The sequence below is a fragment of the Rhinopithecus roxellana genome, chromosome 15 (assembly GCF_007565055.1).
Source record: "Rhinopithecus roxellana isolate Shanxi Qingling chromosome 15, ASM756505v1, whole genome shotgun sequence".
Lineage (NCBI taxonomy): Eukaryota > Metazoa > Chordata > Mammalia > Primates > Cercopithecidae > Rhinopithecus > Rhinopithecus roxellana.
Window position 1 is genome coordinate 81,403,269 of NC_044563.1, and position 14,672 is coordinate 81,417,940.

General features: G+C 46.5%; 1 protein-coding gene across 1 annotated transcript in view; it reads left to right on the forward strand.

Moving 5' to 3' along the window:
• Positions 1 to 14,672, forward strand: part of TECTA (tectorin alpha) — an 85,044-nt gene that overhangs the window by 8,913 nt on the left and 61,459 nt on the right. The window contains exons 4-6 of the mRNA XM_030918338.1: positions 1,972 to 2,109; positions 2,454 to 2,619; positions 7,811 to 8,223. Of these exons, the coding sequence (XP_030774198.1) occupies positions 1,972 to 2,109; positions 2,454 to 2,619; positions 7,811 to 8,223 (717 nt within the window). The remainder of the gene's footprint in view (positions 1 to 1,971; positions 2,110 to 2,453; positions 2,620 to 7,810; positions 8,224 to 14,672) is intronic.

Here is a 14,672-nt window from a genome sequence, read left to right on the forward strand (position 1 = left end):
CAACAGAAGGGAAGGAAAGGGGAGTGTTTGCTTCGAGGAAGGAAAACTAGTATTTATTGAGGGCTTACTATGTGTCTGGTGCTGAAGGCTACTTTTGCATATCATTTAACCCTCCCTAAAATGTTCCCACACAAGTACTGTCTCCAATTTCAAGGGAAGGCAACAGGCCCAGAGAAGCCAAGTATCTCGTTCAAGTGGCAAGAAAAAGGATAGGATTCATATCTCCTAGGAGACACAGCAGGGGTTCAAACCAAAGTTCTCCAACTCCAAATCCCAGACTCTTCTTTCTTCAGCTGCCTCCTCCGGGTATGGCTGAAGTCCTCAGAAGCAAAAAAGGGTTTTTTTATCCAGAAGAGTCTTAGAATGAATGTTGAAGAATTGTGTAGTGTAGGAATGTGTGAGGTGCGTGCTGGTGGCGGTCAGCCTGTGGGGCGTCACTGGGACGGCTGGTTGGTTTAGAGGTGGCTGCAGGGGTTGGAAATGGATTGCTCTTGAGACCTGCTTGGACCAGATATTTCCAGCTTCGCTGTGGGAGAAGGAATTCCCTTCTGAAGGAGAATCTGGTCTGAAGGAGGCTGTAGCTTTAGTCCTTGTGTGACCTTGACTTCGCACCTATCCCTTGACAAAGAGCCTGCTGGTGACCTTACAGCAATCTTGAACCTACTGCTCACTCATCTGTGTCCCACTTTCCTCTTCTGTCGAATGGGGCCAGAGACTGAAGGCATATACCTGAGCAAGTCTATCACAAACGCCATCAGCTGTGGCCAGCACAGAGCGTGGGAAGAAAAGTTCTGTACAAAAAGGGCTCTTCTTACTCGTAGCCTTGCCTCCCTTTCTGGGATCATCTAGAATGGGGAGATTTGGGGCTTCCAAGATCCTCTACCCCAGTTTGATTACACAGGATAAGGATTTGTGTCTTCCTCTGCATCGGACAAATTGTTAACCGGGACAGTGTCAGGCAGCAGGGAAAAGTGCTAGGTTTGAATAGAAAAAGGTCAATGCAGCCTCTCCTTTTAACTCTATTTCTATTAAATTTTTTGAAAACATGTGACAAGGGGTAAGGATTAGCAAGCGGAAAATATAAAGGACAGGGTTTGCTACAGTTTATTTCTGAAAACCGTTTACAAGTTTCATATGAATTTAAATAACATCTCTATCCTAAAAAGTTTAAAATGAAGACAGCATGGAATGGCAGTGCTCTGAGAGATGGACTGGGAATCTGGCGCAAATCCCGTTTTCTGTTGCTGGGTCACTGTGAAATTTCCAGTAACTCATTTCCCAGAGTGCCTAGTTTTCTTAGCTATAAGATATGCGTGGGCCAATACGATCTTAGCATTGGTCTGGGGTACAGATGAATGTTGACGATTTTGCAGAAATAAAGTGATGTACAAATGCTCAATTAGAGGAGTAATTTCTCTCCACAAAGTGCTTTTTAAAAATCACTTTCTCACTTTCATTTTTAAAAAGGGAGACATCTCATCAAGATTAATGTTGTTTTCTGGGAAGGGAGAGAGCACAATCCACATGGCCACTTTAATCACAGGGACTGGTATCTGCTCCCTCTTCCAACCCACTCTGCAAGGGGAATGGGTGCTTTCATCCTGGTCCCCAGCCGAGTCTTTTCTGTAGTTTATTCTCATGCTGCCATCTATAGGTGCTTTCACATTATCACACGCTTAGCCGGGCCTCTGAATTTTCTGTCTGGTAGAAGTCAGAGATGTAAGCGGATGCTGAGTCAGACTCTGGGTTTATCTGAGGCAATTTCTCTTTTAGATGCACAATCCCACACGTCTTGCTTTTCCTACTGGAGGCGAGAACAAATTCAGAGAGGAGTCAGAGCTGGAGGGCCTGGCTGCAGAGCAGCTCTGAGCTGTCTGTGGGTAGGGAGGGCGCAGGGTGAGGGGAGGACCTCCCTGGGGCAGGACCTCCTGGGGAGTGCAAGTCATGAGACTGCGCATTCCCATCCTGTAGGTGAACACCTTCCAGGCCGTCCTGGTGTCTGATGGCTCCTACACGTTCACCCTCTTCAATTATTACGAGATCAACTGGACCACAGGGACGGCTAGTGGCGGTGACCCCCTGACGGGTCTTGGTGGAGTGATGGCACAGGTAGGTGACTCTCCACTTCATCCCCCGCGTGTTTCCGTCACTGCACTCTCTGCTTCTGTGGCTCAGCATTCTGGAGGGAATCCTGCCACCAGCTTTTAACTAGAGACGCACGTCTGATCTTGCAGGTTGACTGTGAGGCTAGTCCTGCCCATGTTTGGCACCCTGATTCGGCTATGAAATAAACTAGGCAGTCCTTTCTCACCTGGAATGCTGGCCCCAATGACTCCAGGAAAAGAGGGCTCTTGATTTTAGAGGTGCTGGGTTCTAAAAATAAGACAGTAGGGCCAGTTAACCCATGGGGGATTTTTGTACTCAAAAATTCTTGTCTTCCTTTTGTGCTGCAGGCAGGATTTAATGGTGGAAACCTCACTAATTTCTTCAGCCTCCCGGGGTCAAGAACGCCCGAGATCGTGAATATCCAGGAGACCACAAACGTCAATGTTCCAGGCCGCTGGGCATTTAAAGTTGACGGAAAGGAAATTGACCCAGCCAATGGCTGCACCTCCAGGGGTAAAGCTTTTCCTCTGTCTATGGCAAGGCAGGGTTTGTTTAGGGTAGATTGACAGGCAAGCTTTTAAGCCATGGGGGCGGACTCATTCCCGAAGCCTTACTCTTTTGACATCTCTCAGCTGGGTAATGGAGATCAAGGTAATTTTAGCATGCACAGTCATCACATCAGGAGCTAAAACCCTGCATTTGCTACCTCGCAGCTTTGGAAGTCCTTTTCTGGGGTGTGCACACGGCTCTCAGTTCTGAACAACTCCGAAATGGACTAGGATCTTGAGTGATTTCTCAGCCAGAGGGACAGAAGGGAACCCTCCTGTTTAACATTATTTTCGTTGTTGTTGTTGCCATTTCCTCCCCCTGCCATTTACGTTTTTCTTCTCATCCTTATTCTCACTCTGCCATCTGCACTTTGTAGATCCACAGGAGTGGGTGCAGTTGGAGTATTGCCAAGTTCCTATGAGGGTTAATCAGTCTTCCTAGAATGATTAGAAAAAAAAGAAACAAAAAGTAGTGTAAGTCTTTACGGTAACTTCTAAAATCTTCCCAGCATCAGCAAAACGTGCAGGAATTTGAGGAGAATCAAAGCTGACTTGAGGTCTCTGTGAACAAGCTGTAGTTGAACCTGGATGGATGTCCTTCACATTGGGTACCTAAAGTTTGGAGCCTTTTCTGAACTATCGAACCCCTTTATATGTGCAAACTCGCCGTGCACTTTCAGAGAAACATCCTGGTTTATGAATTCCTGCTTTTATGTGTCCAAAAATATTTAGAAAACAGAATTTCTGATAAAATTTCTACTTCCAGGAGTAGAAGCTACAGAAATTAGAAGCAAGAAATAATGCCTCTGTTCATTAGTCCATCCACCCACCCATCCATCCATCTACCCACCCACCCATCCACCCACCCATCCATCCATCTACCCACCCACCCATCCACCCACCCATTCATTTATCCATCCACCCATTCACCCACTCATCCACCTACCTATCCATCCATTCATCCATCCACCCATTCACCCACCCATCCATCCACCTACCCACCCACCCATTCACCCACCCATCCATTTATCCATTCACCTACCCACCCACCCATCCATCCACCTACCACCCACCCATTCACCCACCCATCCATTTATCCATCCACCCATTCACCCACCCATCCATCCACCTACCCACCCACCCATTCACCCACCCATCCATCCACCTACCCACCCACCCATCCATCCACCTACCCACCCACCCATCTATCCACCTACCCACCCACCCATTCACCTACCCATCCATCCACCTACCCACCCACCCACCCATTCACCTACCCATCCACCCATTCACCCACCCATCCATCCACCTACCCACCCACCCATCCATCCACCTACCCACCCACCCATTCACCCACCCATCCATCCACCTACCCACCCACCCACCCATTCACCTACCCATCCACCCATTCACCCACCCATCCATCCACCTACCGACCCATCCATCCATCCACCTACCCACCCACCCATTCACCCACCCATCCATCCACCTACCCACCCACCCATCCATCCACCTACCCACCCACCCACCCATTCACCTACCCATCCACCCATTCACCCACCCATCCATCCACCTACCCACCCATCCATCCATCCACCTACCCACCCACCCACCCATCCATTTATCCATCCACCCATTCACCCACTCATCCACCTACCCATCCATCCATTCATCCATCCACCCATTCACCCACCCATCCATCCACCTACCCACCCGCCCATTCACCCATCCATCCATCCACCTAGCCACCCACCCACCCATTCACCCACCCACCCATGCACCCACCCATCCATTCACCCACCCATCCATTTATCCATCCACCTACCCACCCACCCATCCATCCACCTACCACCCACCCATTCACCCACCCATCCATCCACCTACCCACCCACCCATTCACCCACCCTTCCATCCACCTACCCCCCACCCATCTATCCACCTACCCACCCACCCACTCACCCACCCATCCATCCACCTATCCACCCACCCATCCACCCACCCATCCATCCATCTACCCACCCACCCATTCACCCATCCATCCATTCATCCATCCACCCATTCACCCACCCATCCATCCACCTACCCACCCATCCACCTACTTACCCATCCACCAACCCATCCATCAAGTCATCCAGCCATTCAGCAAGCCATTGCATCTTTCTGAAAAACATTTTAAGAGCTCCATTGAAATGCCAGCCACTCTGTGAGGTGCTGGAGATAAAGCTGCTCTAGCTGCCCATGACATTACTATGGTAGAGGAGACAGAGCCATGGGAACAATGATGACACAGCATAAGACATATTATGATAGACAGGTGTTTAGGGTACTGTGGAAACACAAAGGAAGACCATGGGAAATGTTTCCAGACCTCTAAGGAAGTTTTGGATAGGAATGAGGAGGTGCCCTTACCCCCTCAGATAGAAACTTGGACTGCTGCTTGTCTTGACAGCCCTGGGAGGTCTCAGGGTTCTTTCTTGGCTCAGCTTCAATTTGTTGTTGTTGTTATTGTTTGTTTAGGAGACAGGGTCTCTCTCTGTCACCCAGGCTGGCTAGAGAACAGTGTCATGATCATAGCTCACTGTAACTTTGAACTCCAAACACCTGGGCTCAAGTGATCCTCCCACCTCAGTCTCCTGAGTAGCTGGGACTGCAGGAACCACCACCATGCTTAGCTAATTTTTTATTTTTTGTAGAGACAGGGTCTCAGCATGTTGCCCAGGCTGGTCTTGAACTCCTGGCCTCAAGCCATCATCCCATCTCAGCCTTCCAAAGCACTGGGATTAAAGGTGTGAGCCACTGCACCTGGGCTCAATGTGTTTAATATACAGAAAAGCCACATTCACACAGTCTGACACACCTGTGCCCTCTGCCCCATTCCCTGTGCTGTGATTAGTGCCTCTGCTCTAAGGTAGGTCATGTGTGAAGATGGCCTGCCTAGGCTCTTGCCTCTGTGGACTCTGTAAAATCCCCCATGTTCAAAATAACAAATAAATGTTTTGCAGCTAAGCTGGTATTAACTGGATAGGAAATAATCTAGTTCCAGAGTTCATTAGGATTTGAGATTGTACCCTCCTCCCCTACAGAGTATAAATACAGCATCACTTAAGGTCTGTGAGAGATACCAACTCAATACCACATTCTGTCCCTCCCTTGTACAGCCTGGACCAAGGGCCTGAGAAGTTGCAGACTCTTACCCAAATACCTCTTTCCTTTGTCCAGGCATCACAGAGATGACTGGCTATGGCCATACAACATGAGTGCCCAGTGACAGCCTCTTACCTGAGTCCTGGGAATGAAATGCTGTGATAATAGAAAACATTGGCTTGCAGAGCTGTGGAGTTGGTCAGATGCCAGCTGTGTACACTGTCTCCACTTTGACTTCATTCTTTTCCTCCTGAGTTATAGGTTTGGGTTTCATATCCAGGACGAATTCAATATCTTTATATAGACTGCTATGCATTTTTATGTGCCTCTGGACATATATCAATCTAATGAGATTGGGATTTGGCCTGGGGTATAGCAGGGGAAGTGTTCCATAGAGCTGGTTTATTATATCATCATTCCACAAACAAAATTATCTCAAAGAGTCTACCTTTTGGTCCAAACCCCCTCTATTCAAAGGCATTTTCCTCTCGTTTATTGAAAGCCTGAAAAAGCAGGGCCTGGAAATGATGCTGAGTGGAAGCTGTCACAATACATACAGCGCTGAACTGGTGCCAAGGAGTGCTGAGGATTGAGGACCTGTTTTCAGGGCTGATGCACATGACCTATTGGGAATGTGACTAAATCTATTCTCTCATTTTTCAACCCTATTCTCAACAGGTATAAAATAGAATTGCCTGTTGAAACGTCATTGTTCCTGTTGGGCAGATAGAGCCAAGACTGTTACCGATGCACCCGCACCCCCGACTGGGGTTAACCTTGCAGCCTTGTGCTATTCACTCCATAGTCAGTTTTATAAAAACTCGAGATGTTATTTACATTTCTTAATGCTGTGTCTTTGATACTTGCCTTTTCAGACACTCTTATTTTACAAGTGCTTCTACTTCTATCAACCTGTGTCAACTTTTTTATAGCATCACTGTTCCCTGTGAGACAAGGATGAGAAATAGCAGTATCCACATTTTACAGGTTAGGAAAACAGACAGGTGGAAGTTGAGTGAGTAGTCTTGGAAATTGATAGCAGATTTGTAACTGCTGCCCAGTTCTCTTGACCCCAACCCCCCAGCAAGGACTAGATCATAGCTCCCAGCCCAGAAATCTTTCTATTTCAATTAAAGGTTGATGTTAGCAACCAGAAAATTTCGAAGTTTTTTGGTGGGGAGGTCATTTATTTATGGAAATGATTTTAAAGAGTATACTTCTACCAAAGACAAAAGTGTTTTTAAAATTATCACATCCCTTCAAACCATTCCCCTCCCCTTTCCTCATTCTCTTCCTGACCTAGAATTTGTCAAGAAGATCTGTCCAGTACATAGACAGAGAGGAGTCCTGGACTTGGACAGGGCCCTAGAGTGGGAAAGAAGACAATTTGTGTAGGTGTAAATCCTGCCTAAGCAGCATCTGCAGGATTCATGAGCCTTTAAACATGCCAAGAAAGTGGTCAGCGCTTTCCAGAATCTTCCCAGGGAGCTTGGGATTTATACTCATACATCTGACTCCTGATTAGTGCTATTGACCTTTTCCAGCACATACTGGGCCCCCAACAAATGTCTGTTAAATGAATGAACAAATGAGCAAACAAACAATGAGTGTTGCTGAGTAACCTGGGTAAACTGGCTCTTCTTTCGGAAGAAAAGGCAGGAAATGACTTCCAAGTGTCATACCCTTTTCCGTGGATTAATGATAATGTGGTTTCCTTGAATGTGAGTTTGCTCACCAGCCATGGAGATAATAATACCAAGAGCTTAGACTGGATTCAGACAGACTCCACTTGGAATCCTGGCTTTACCACGGAGTTGCTGAGTGATCCTGGATGAATTACTCAACTTCTCTTAAGCCTCAGTTTCCTCATTTGTCAAATGAGGGCGACCATACCTCCCTAACAGGTTCTTACGTGGATTAAATGGTATGATGGAAGTAAAGCTTTTAGCCCAATGCCTGGCACACAGAGTAAACGCTCAGTAAATGTTGGCTGTAATGTCATTATTCCCCAGGACAGTTCCTTCGGCGAGGGGAGGTGTTTTGGGACGACTTGAACTGCACCATCAAGTGCCGCTGTCTGGATTTCAACAATGAGATCTACTGCCAGGAAGCTTCTTGTAGCCCCTACGAGGTGTGCGAACCCAAAGGCAAATTCTTCTACTGCAGCGCTGTGGAAACCAGCACGTGTGTGGTGTTTGGGGAGCCACACTACCACACTTTTGATGGCTTCCTCTTCCACTTCCAAGGCTCCTGTGCCTACTTGCTGGCCCGACAGTGTTTGCAGACTTCCAGCCTCCCTTTCTTCAGTGTGGAGGCCAAGAATGAACACCGCGGGGGTTCAGCCGTCTCCTGGGTGAAGGAGCTCTCAGTGGAGGTGAATGGCTACAAGATTCTCATCCCCAAAGGAAGCTACGGAAAAGTCAAGGTGAGACCCTCTCTGTCCTTCACGGGGAAATGGAGAAGCTGGAGATTCTTCAGCCTAGGGAAGACTTCCCCACATCTACTGGTTCTGCTGTTTGTCTCTCTACAGTGCCAAAGAGATGCACAGCTCCCCCTGCCTTGCAAATAGCTTGTAAAATACTTTACTGGGCCAAATTTTATGTGTACAAGAGCTATCCTAAGCTCTATCCTCAACATGTCTATCTGCTTTTAAACTTAGAGTACATTTATATTCCTAGTTCCCTCATAAACACTGGTAGACACACACACTCACACATACACACACACACATGCACAGCTCAGAAAAACTGGAAAGAGATAAGTTTCTCATGGTGCTGGCTTGCAATAATTGTAGCCACATAGCCATGCCCTGTGGATGGTGCAAACGCAGTACAAACCCCCAATTCACTACAGCCTTTGATTAACAATCCTTACCCCACCTCAGCCCCAATTCTGTTTGCTCAAGAGCTGCTGCTTCATTTTCAGAGAAACCTCCAAATCGATTGATGTCTCCAGAGACACCACCTGTGCAGGCACCTGGATTGGCTTTGGTGACTTCCTTAGTGAGGCTTGGCTGGGAAAGTCCCATGAAAGCTCTGCCCAGACACCCCTTGAATAGAGTCCCCAATTCCCACCTAGAATAACAGCAAAGAACATGGGTCTCTCCTGGCCAGTTTAGCATATGCAAATAATTCCTGTCACTGTCCACCTGGATTTCAAGCAGGGACATCAACAAAAAAGAGAAAGCAAAGAGCTACTAGCAATTACTCAATTTGTGCAGGCCCCAATTTTCATAATGTTAATCAAGACCTTGTTGCAACCGTGTATTTATTCAAGCTGTAATAACCAAGACCACAAGGGGTTGATTGCTGCAACCCCATGCAATCCTTAATCCCCGTGCATGGAGGTCATTACAGAGATTACAAACCAGAACTGATGCCAATGCAGGGATTTCTTTTTTTTTTTTTTTTAATGTGTTGTAGTTTTAATTGATGTAGCACGTCCAACAAAAGGCAGGGCCAGGGAACTAATTCCACTCTTTCTGGCTCTGCCTTTCCCAGGTCTGTGCAGTTTATCAGTCTCATAATGAGGAAAGTGAGCTATTACTGTGGTTGAAATGCCACTGTGCTTGCTATTTGGTTAGTCTCTCTAGGGACAACTCTGTATATCAAATCAAGGCTAAGAGTTCAGATACAGAAGTTTGGAGATTTTCCCTTTTAAATTTATATTGTGCTGTTGAGCACTATACTTATCCTTGTAGATAGATGCTGGCATTTCAAGCTAGAAAAATTTTTCACTAGCTTCCCTCCACTTTCCTGTATTTGGGGATGATGTGTATGATATCAGTAGTTGAAAAATAAAGCTTCATGCTTTATTCCTATTTTGTATTTTGATTACAATTCTTTTTCATTCTCAGTCAGATTTTTTTTTTTAGAAGGAAAGGGACACCGTCATTTCTTTCAGGCCCAACAGCTCTGCTAATTTTGTGTGGCTCTGTTCCATCGTCCAAGCATAGGGCATGGATTCCTCAATTTTCTGTAGCGACAGGGAGATGTGGATGTGAATGTAAATGTTGCAGAAAGAAAAGGTTATGTGACTCCAACTGCAAGCTAACAATGGCTTCCTTTTCCTTTTGCCAAATGGTTTCCAAGCGTCTCTGAATACACCTGCCCTGCTGGGGAGAGTGGCTTGGTGGATGGCAGAGTCCTGACCCAGGGTGATGTGGGGACAGGCAGGGAGAGGGCTGGGAAGCAGGAAGGAGCCTGAGATGCTGGGAGCAGCTGACTTCTTCAGCCACGCTGTGCCAGGCTAGAAATGACCACTAAGATCTGTTCTTCCAAAACACAGACCCCCTCCTCCAGCACTGTCTTCATACGCTGGGATTAGGAGCTGAGTTCTCTACATGGATTTTCCCCCATTGAACTGTTCTCAAATAACAAAATAAACAGTTTAGGATTAGATATACCAGTGGGACCAAAGAAAGCCAGCATAAGTAAAAATCCATCTAGAAGAAGCATCTCCTTCTAGCTAATATCAGTTCTCATCTTTCTTCCCCACATGAACACCAGTAGTTTAGGGTGCTCCAGTGAAAAGGGAACCAAGGCCAAGCAGCCCATGGCGATGAGCAGCTTGAGCTCTGGGGCTGGACCTGTTCAAATCCCTACGCCACCACCGCCAGCTGAGTGGCCTGTTTGAGCTCCGTTTTCTTTGTCTGTGAGACAGGGCCCTCTAGGAGGTAGGGCTCCTGGGCTGTAGCTGGCCCTGGCGGCCTCTCCTCAGCACTGGTATACAGGCAGCAGAGAGAAGTGGAGAGAACCTGGCTTTGGAGCTCGACTAGGAGGAGTCAGGCTTTGTCACTTGCAAGTCACACCAGCCCCGATCCTCAATTTCCTCATCTGTAAAAGGAGAAAATGATAAGGACCTCCTAAGACTGTTATGAGAATTAAATAGAATAGCCACAGGGCAATGTTCAGTACAAAGTCTGGCACACAGTACGTGCTCGGTGCATGCTGGCTCCCTATGACCATTCCCATGGAACTTTCTTTCAGTTCCAAGACCTATGTCTCTGTGACTGCACTTCTCTCTCCTCCACCTGCCCCCACCTACATCCTGGGAGAAGTACTGTGGAAGAGGGAAATGGCCAGAACGCAGGCAGAAGAAAAGCAAGCAAACAGGCGAGGCTTATCAGCTGTCTGCTAACCATAGGTTGAGGACAGGGTCAGAGGAATGAAGCAAGGAATTACACCTGGGGACAAGAGTTCTCTGGGATCTCCTGCTCTAAGCACTGTGGGACACAAGGACAATGACTCTATAGTGAGAGTGAAAGGGGGTGCAATAAATGAACACTTATGCCAGAAAAAAAAGGTATGAACTGGAACATTGCTGACACCGACAGTCACCCAGGTGTCAGGTTAGCCTGAGTGTGACAAGAACAGAGGCAGGGAAACTGGGGTCCTGGGGGTTGTGATGGTGGGGGGACTGTAGAAATATCCAGAGCCAGCCTACCCCATGGCTTCTGCTTTGGGACACAATAAGACTGTGCCCCTTGTTAGCAGGACCTTAAGTAAGAGCAGAGGAGCCCACTCAGCAGTTGATGTATTTGACATTCATAATTATACCAACATTGGGGAAGATTTCCCCTTCCACTTACCAGCACAGAACAATGGATAAGTGTTCAGCACTCTTACTAGCTGACCTTCCCAAAATGTGGCTCTTCTCTCCCTTTTCTCTTACAGTAGGAAAAACCATATTGTAGGCAAGGTCAGCTAGTAAGATTTGGCTAACCCTCTACCTAGGAGATAAGAATAAATTAATCAAGTCCTTGGTTTTTCTTTCTACTTCTAGTTCTCTGCAGGATGGTTTATTTCTCAAGCTTATTTTCTTATTTCCTTCCTCCATTGCTATGATCTAAATATCTGTGTCCCCTCAAAATTGATACATTGAAATTCTAACTCCTAAGGCGATGGTGTAAGGAGGTGGGATCTTGAGGAGGTGATTAGGTCATGAGGGTGGAGCCCTTATGAATGGGATTAGTGCTCTTAGGAGGCCAGAGGGAGCTCATTTCTTCTTTCACCACATGCGAACACAGCTGGAAGGTACCATTTATGAACCAGAAAGTGGGCTCTCGACAGACAATGAATCTGCTAGCCCCCTGACCTTAGACTTCCCAGCCTCCAGAACTGTGAGAAATAAATTTCAGTTGTTTATAAGCTACCCAGTTTGTGGTATTTTGTTCTAGCAGCCCAAACAGATTAAAACAGAAGATTGGTACCAGGAGTGGGGTGCTACTGTAATAAATACCTAAAAATGTGGTAGCAGTCTGGGCACAGTGGCTCACACCTATAATCCCACCACTTTGGGAGGCCAAGGAGGGCAGATTGCTTGAGCTCAGGAGTTCAAGACCAGCCTGGGCAGCATGGCGAAAGCCTGTCTCTCCAAAAAAAAAAAGAAAAAAAAAAATATATATATATATATATAGCTACTCAGGAGGCTGAGGTGGGAGAATCACTGGAGCCAGGGAGGTTGAGGCTGCAGTGAGCCATGTTTGTGCCACTGTACTCCAGCCTGGGAGACAGAGCAAGACCGTATCTCAAAAAAAAAAAAAAAAGTGCTAGCAGCTTTGGGTAATTGGTAGAGGCTGGAAGAGTTTTGAAGTACATTCTAGCAAAAGCCTACATTGTAGTGAATGGACCATTAAGGGTGATTTTGGTGAGGACCAACTACTAATCCATAGAGACAGAGAGATGCATGTGGCATCTGCCATGGTAAATGTTGGAAGGGATACTCAAACCACCATCTCATCTCCCAGACAACTCAGAAAGTAGCTACAATGATGACAGGTAAGACCCTTGTTTTTCTCATGTGCCAGAAATCAGTGTGGGTCCAGGACACCCTGGAAAGTTTATGTGCACTTAGAGTCAAGCCCACTGAGGGCTGTTCTAAGACAAGTCATTCCATCCTAGCCCATGAGCATGAGTGTCTGTAGGTGCTAGGCATGGTAAGTGGTGAAAAAGAAAATTAACTCTCTCTTTGAAGCTTATCAAGCCACTTACTCACCCATACTGGATGCCTGGGGCTCACTCTTGATTCTTCCCTCATTTCTCATGCCCCATTGCAAAACCACCACATCCAGCTGTGTGTGTTCTATAAGCTCATCCCTCCCTCTCATGTCTGCAGCTAGTTTAGGCTCTCATCCTCACCTCCCTGGACTCCTGCAGCAGTTGCCTGTCTGGCTTCTCTGTTTCTAATCTCAACTTCCTTCAATAAGTTCTTCATGCTAGCCAGAAGGGGCTTTCTAAAACACAAATCTGATGATGTCATTCCCTTGCTTAAGAGCCTTCAGGGGCTCTCCCTACAGAATAGATATCCAACTTTTGTTTTGTTTTTAACATTGGCTTAAAAGGCCCTCCAAGATCTGTTCTCAGCACAGAAGCCAGAGCGATTCTTTTAAAGCAGAAGTCAGATCATGCCGACCCTTTGCTTTAAACACTCCCTGGGCTGTCCATCTTGCTCAGAGCCAAAGCCAAAGTCTTTACAATGGCCGACAGGCCCTGCTTGTTCTGGCTGCTCTTCTCACTCTGACGTCATCTGTTGCTGCCCTCTCCTGCTGTCTCTCTCCAGCCACACTGTCCCCTACACCCCTTGTAATCCTAGGAGCACCCAGGTATGCTCCCAACCTAGGGCTGCTGTTCCCTCCTCAAGAGCCAGTCTCACCCCAGATAACCACATGGCTTGCTTCCTTATCTCAGATGTCTCCTTCCCAAGGAGGTCTTACCTAACCACCCTATTTAAAATTAGAAACCCTTTTCCTTAGCACTATTTATTTATTTATTTATTTATTTATTTTATTATACTTTATGTTCTAGGGTACATGTGTACAACATGCAGGTTTGTTACATATGTATACATGTGCCATGTTGGTGTGCTGCACCCATTAACTCATCATTTATATTAGGTATATCTCCTAATGCTATCCCTCCCCCCTCCCCTCACCCCACAACAGGCCCCAGTGTGTGATGATCCCCTTTCTGTGTCCAAGTGTTCTCATTGTTCAATTGCCACCTATGAGTGAGAACATGCAGTGTTTGGTTTTCTGTTCTTGCAATAGTTTGCTGAGAATGATGGTTTCCAGCTGCATCCATGTCCCTACAAAGGACACAAACTCATCCTTTTTTATGGCTGCATAGTATTCCATGGTGTATATGTGCCACATCTTCTTAATCCAGTCTGTCACTGATGGACATTTGGGTTGGTTCCAAGTCTTCGCTATTGTGAATAGTGCCGCAATAAACATATGTGCCTTAGCACTTTTTTAAAAAGTATTTCCTGCTCTTTATTTTTCTGCATTAACACTCATCTGACATAAACGTTTTACTCATTTATTTTGCTTGTTGTTGGTCTCCCTAGCTAAAATATAAGTTCCATGAGGCAGAAATTTTTGTTCATTTCACTTGCTGCTAATCCCCAATTCTTAGAACAGTAGTAGGTACACAGAAAGGCCTAAATACATACTTGTAGAATGAATGGACCTTGCCTGTACCTCCAGCCTCATTTTCAGCCATCTCTTCCCTCTGTAGTCCAGTAACACCTCAGTGTCTGCCCCCCAACCCCACCAGCTGTTCCTCACCCTCCTGCCTCTGCTCTCTTGTCTTGGATTTCTCTACCCTTCCCCGACTCTTCCTTTGGCCACTTCTGTTTATCTTTAAAGACCCAGGTTAGACTTAACTGCCTCTAAAAACTTTACGTGATTCCCCTACGCTGGATTCAACGTTCATTTACTGCTTTCCCATTGTATCCTCTATCGACTCACAGTTAAAGAGTGTGCTGTAAGTATCGATGCACGTCCCTCTTCTTCAGTAGACTGAGGGCTCCTTGAGGGGCAGGGGCAATTATGTTTTTTAACCCTTTACATCTCAGTTCCTGACATAGTGCTTG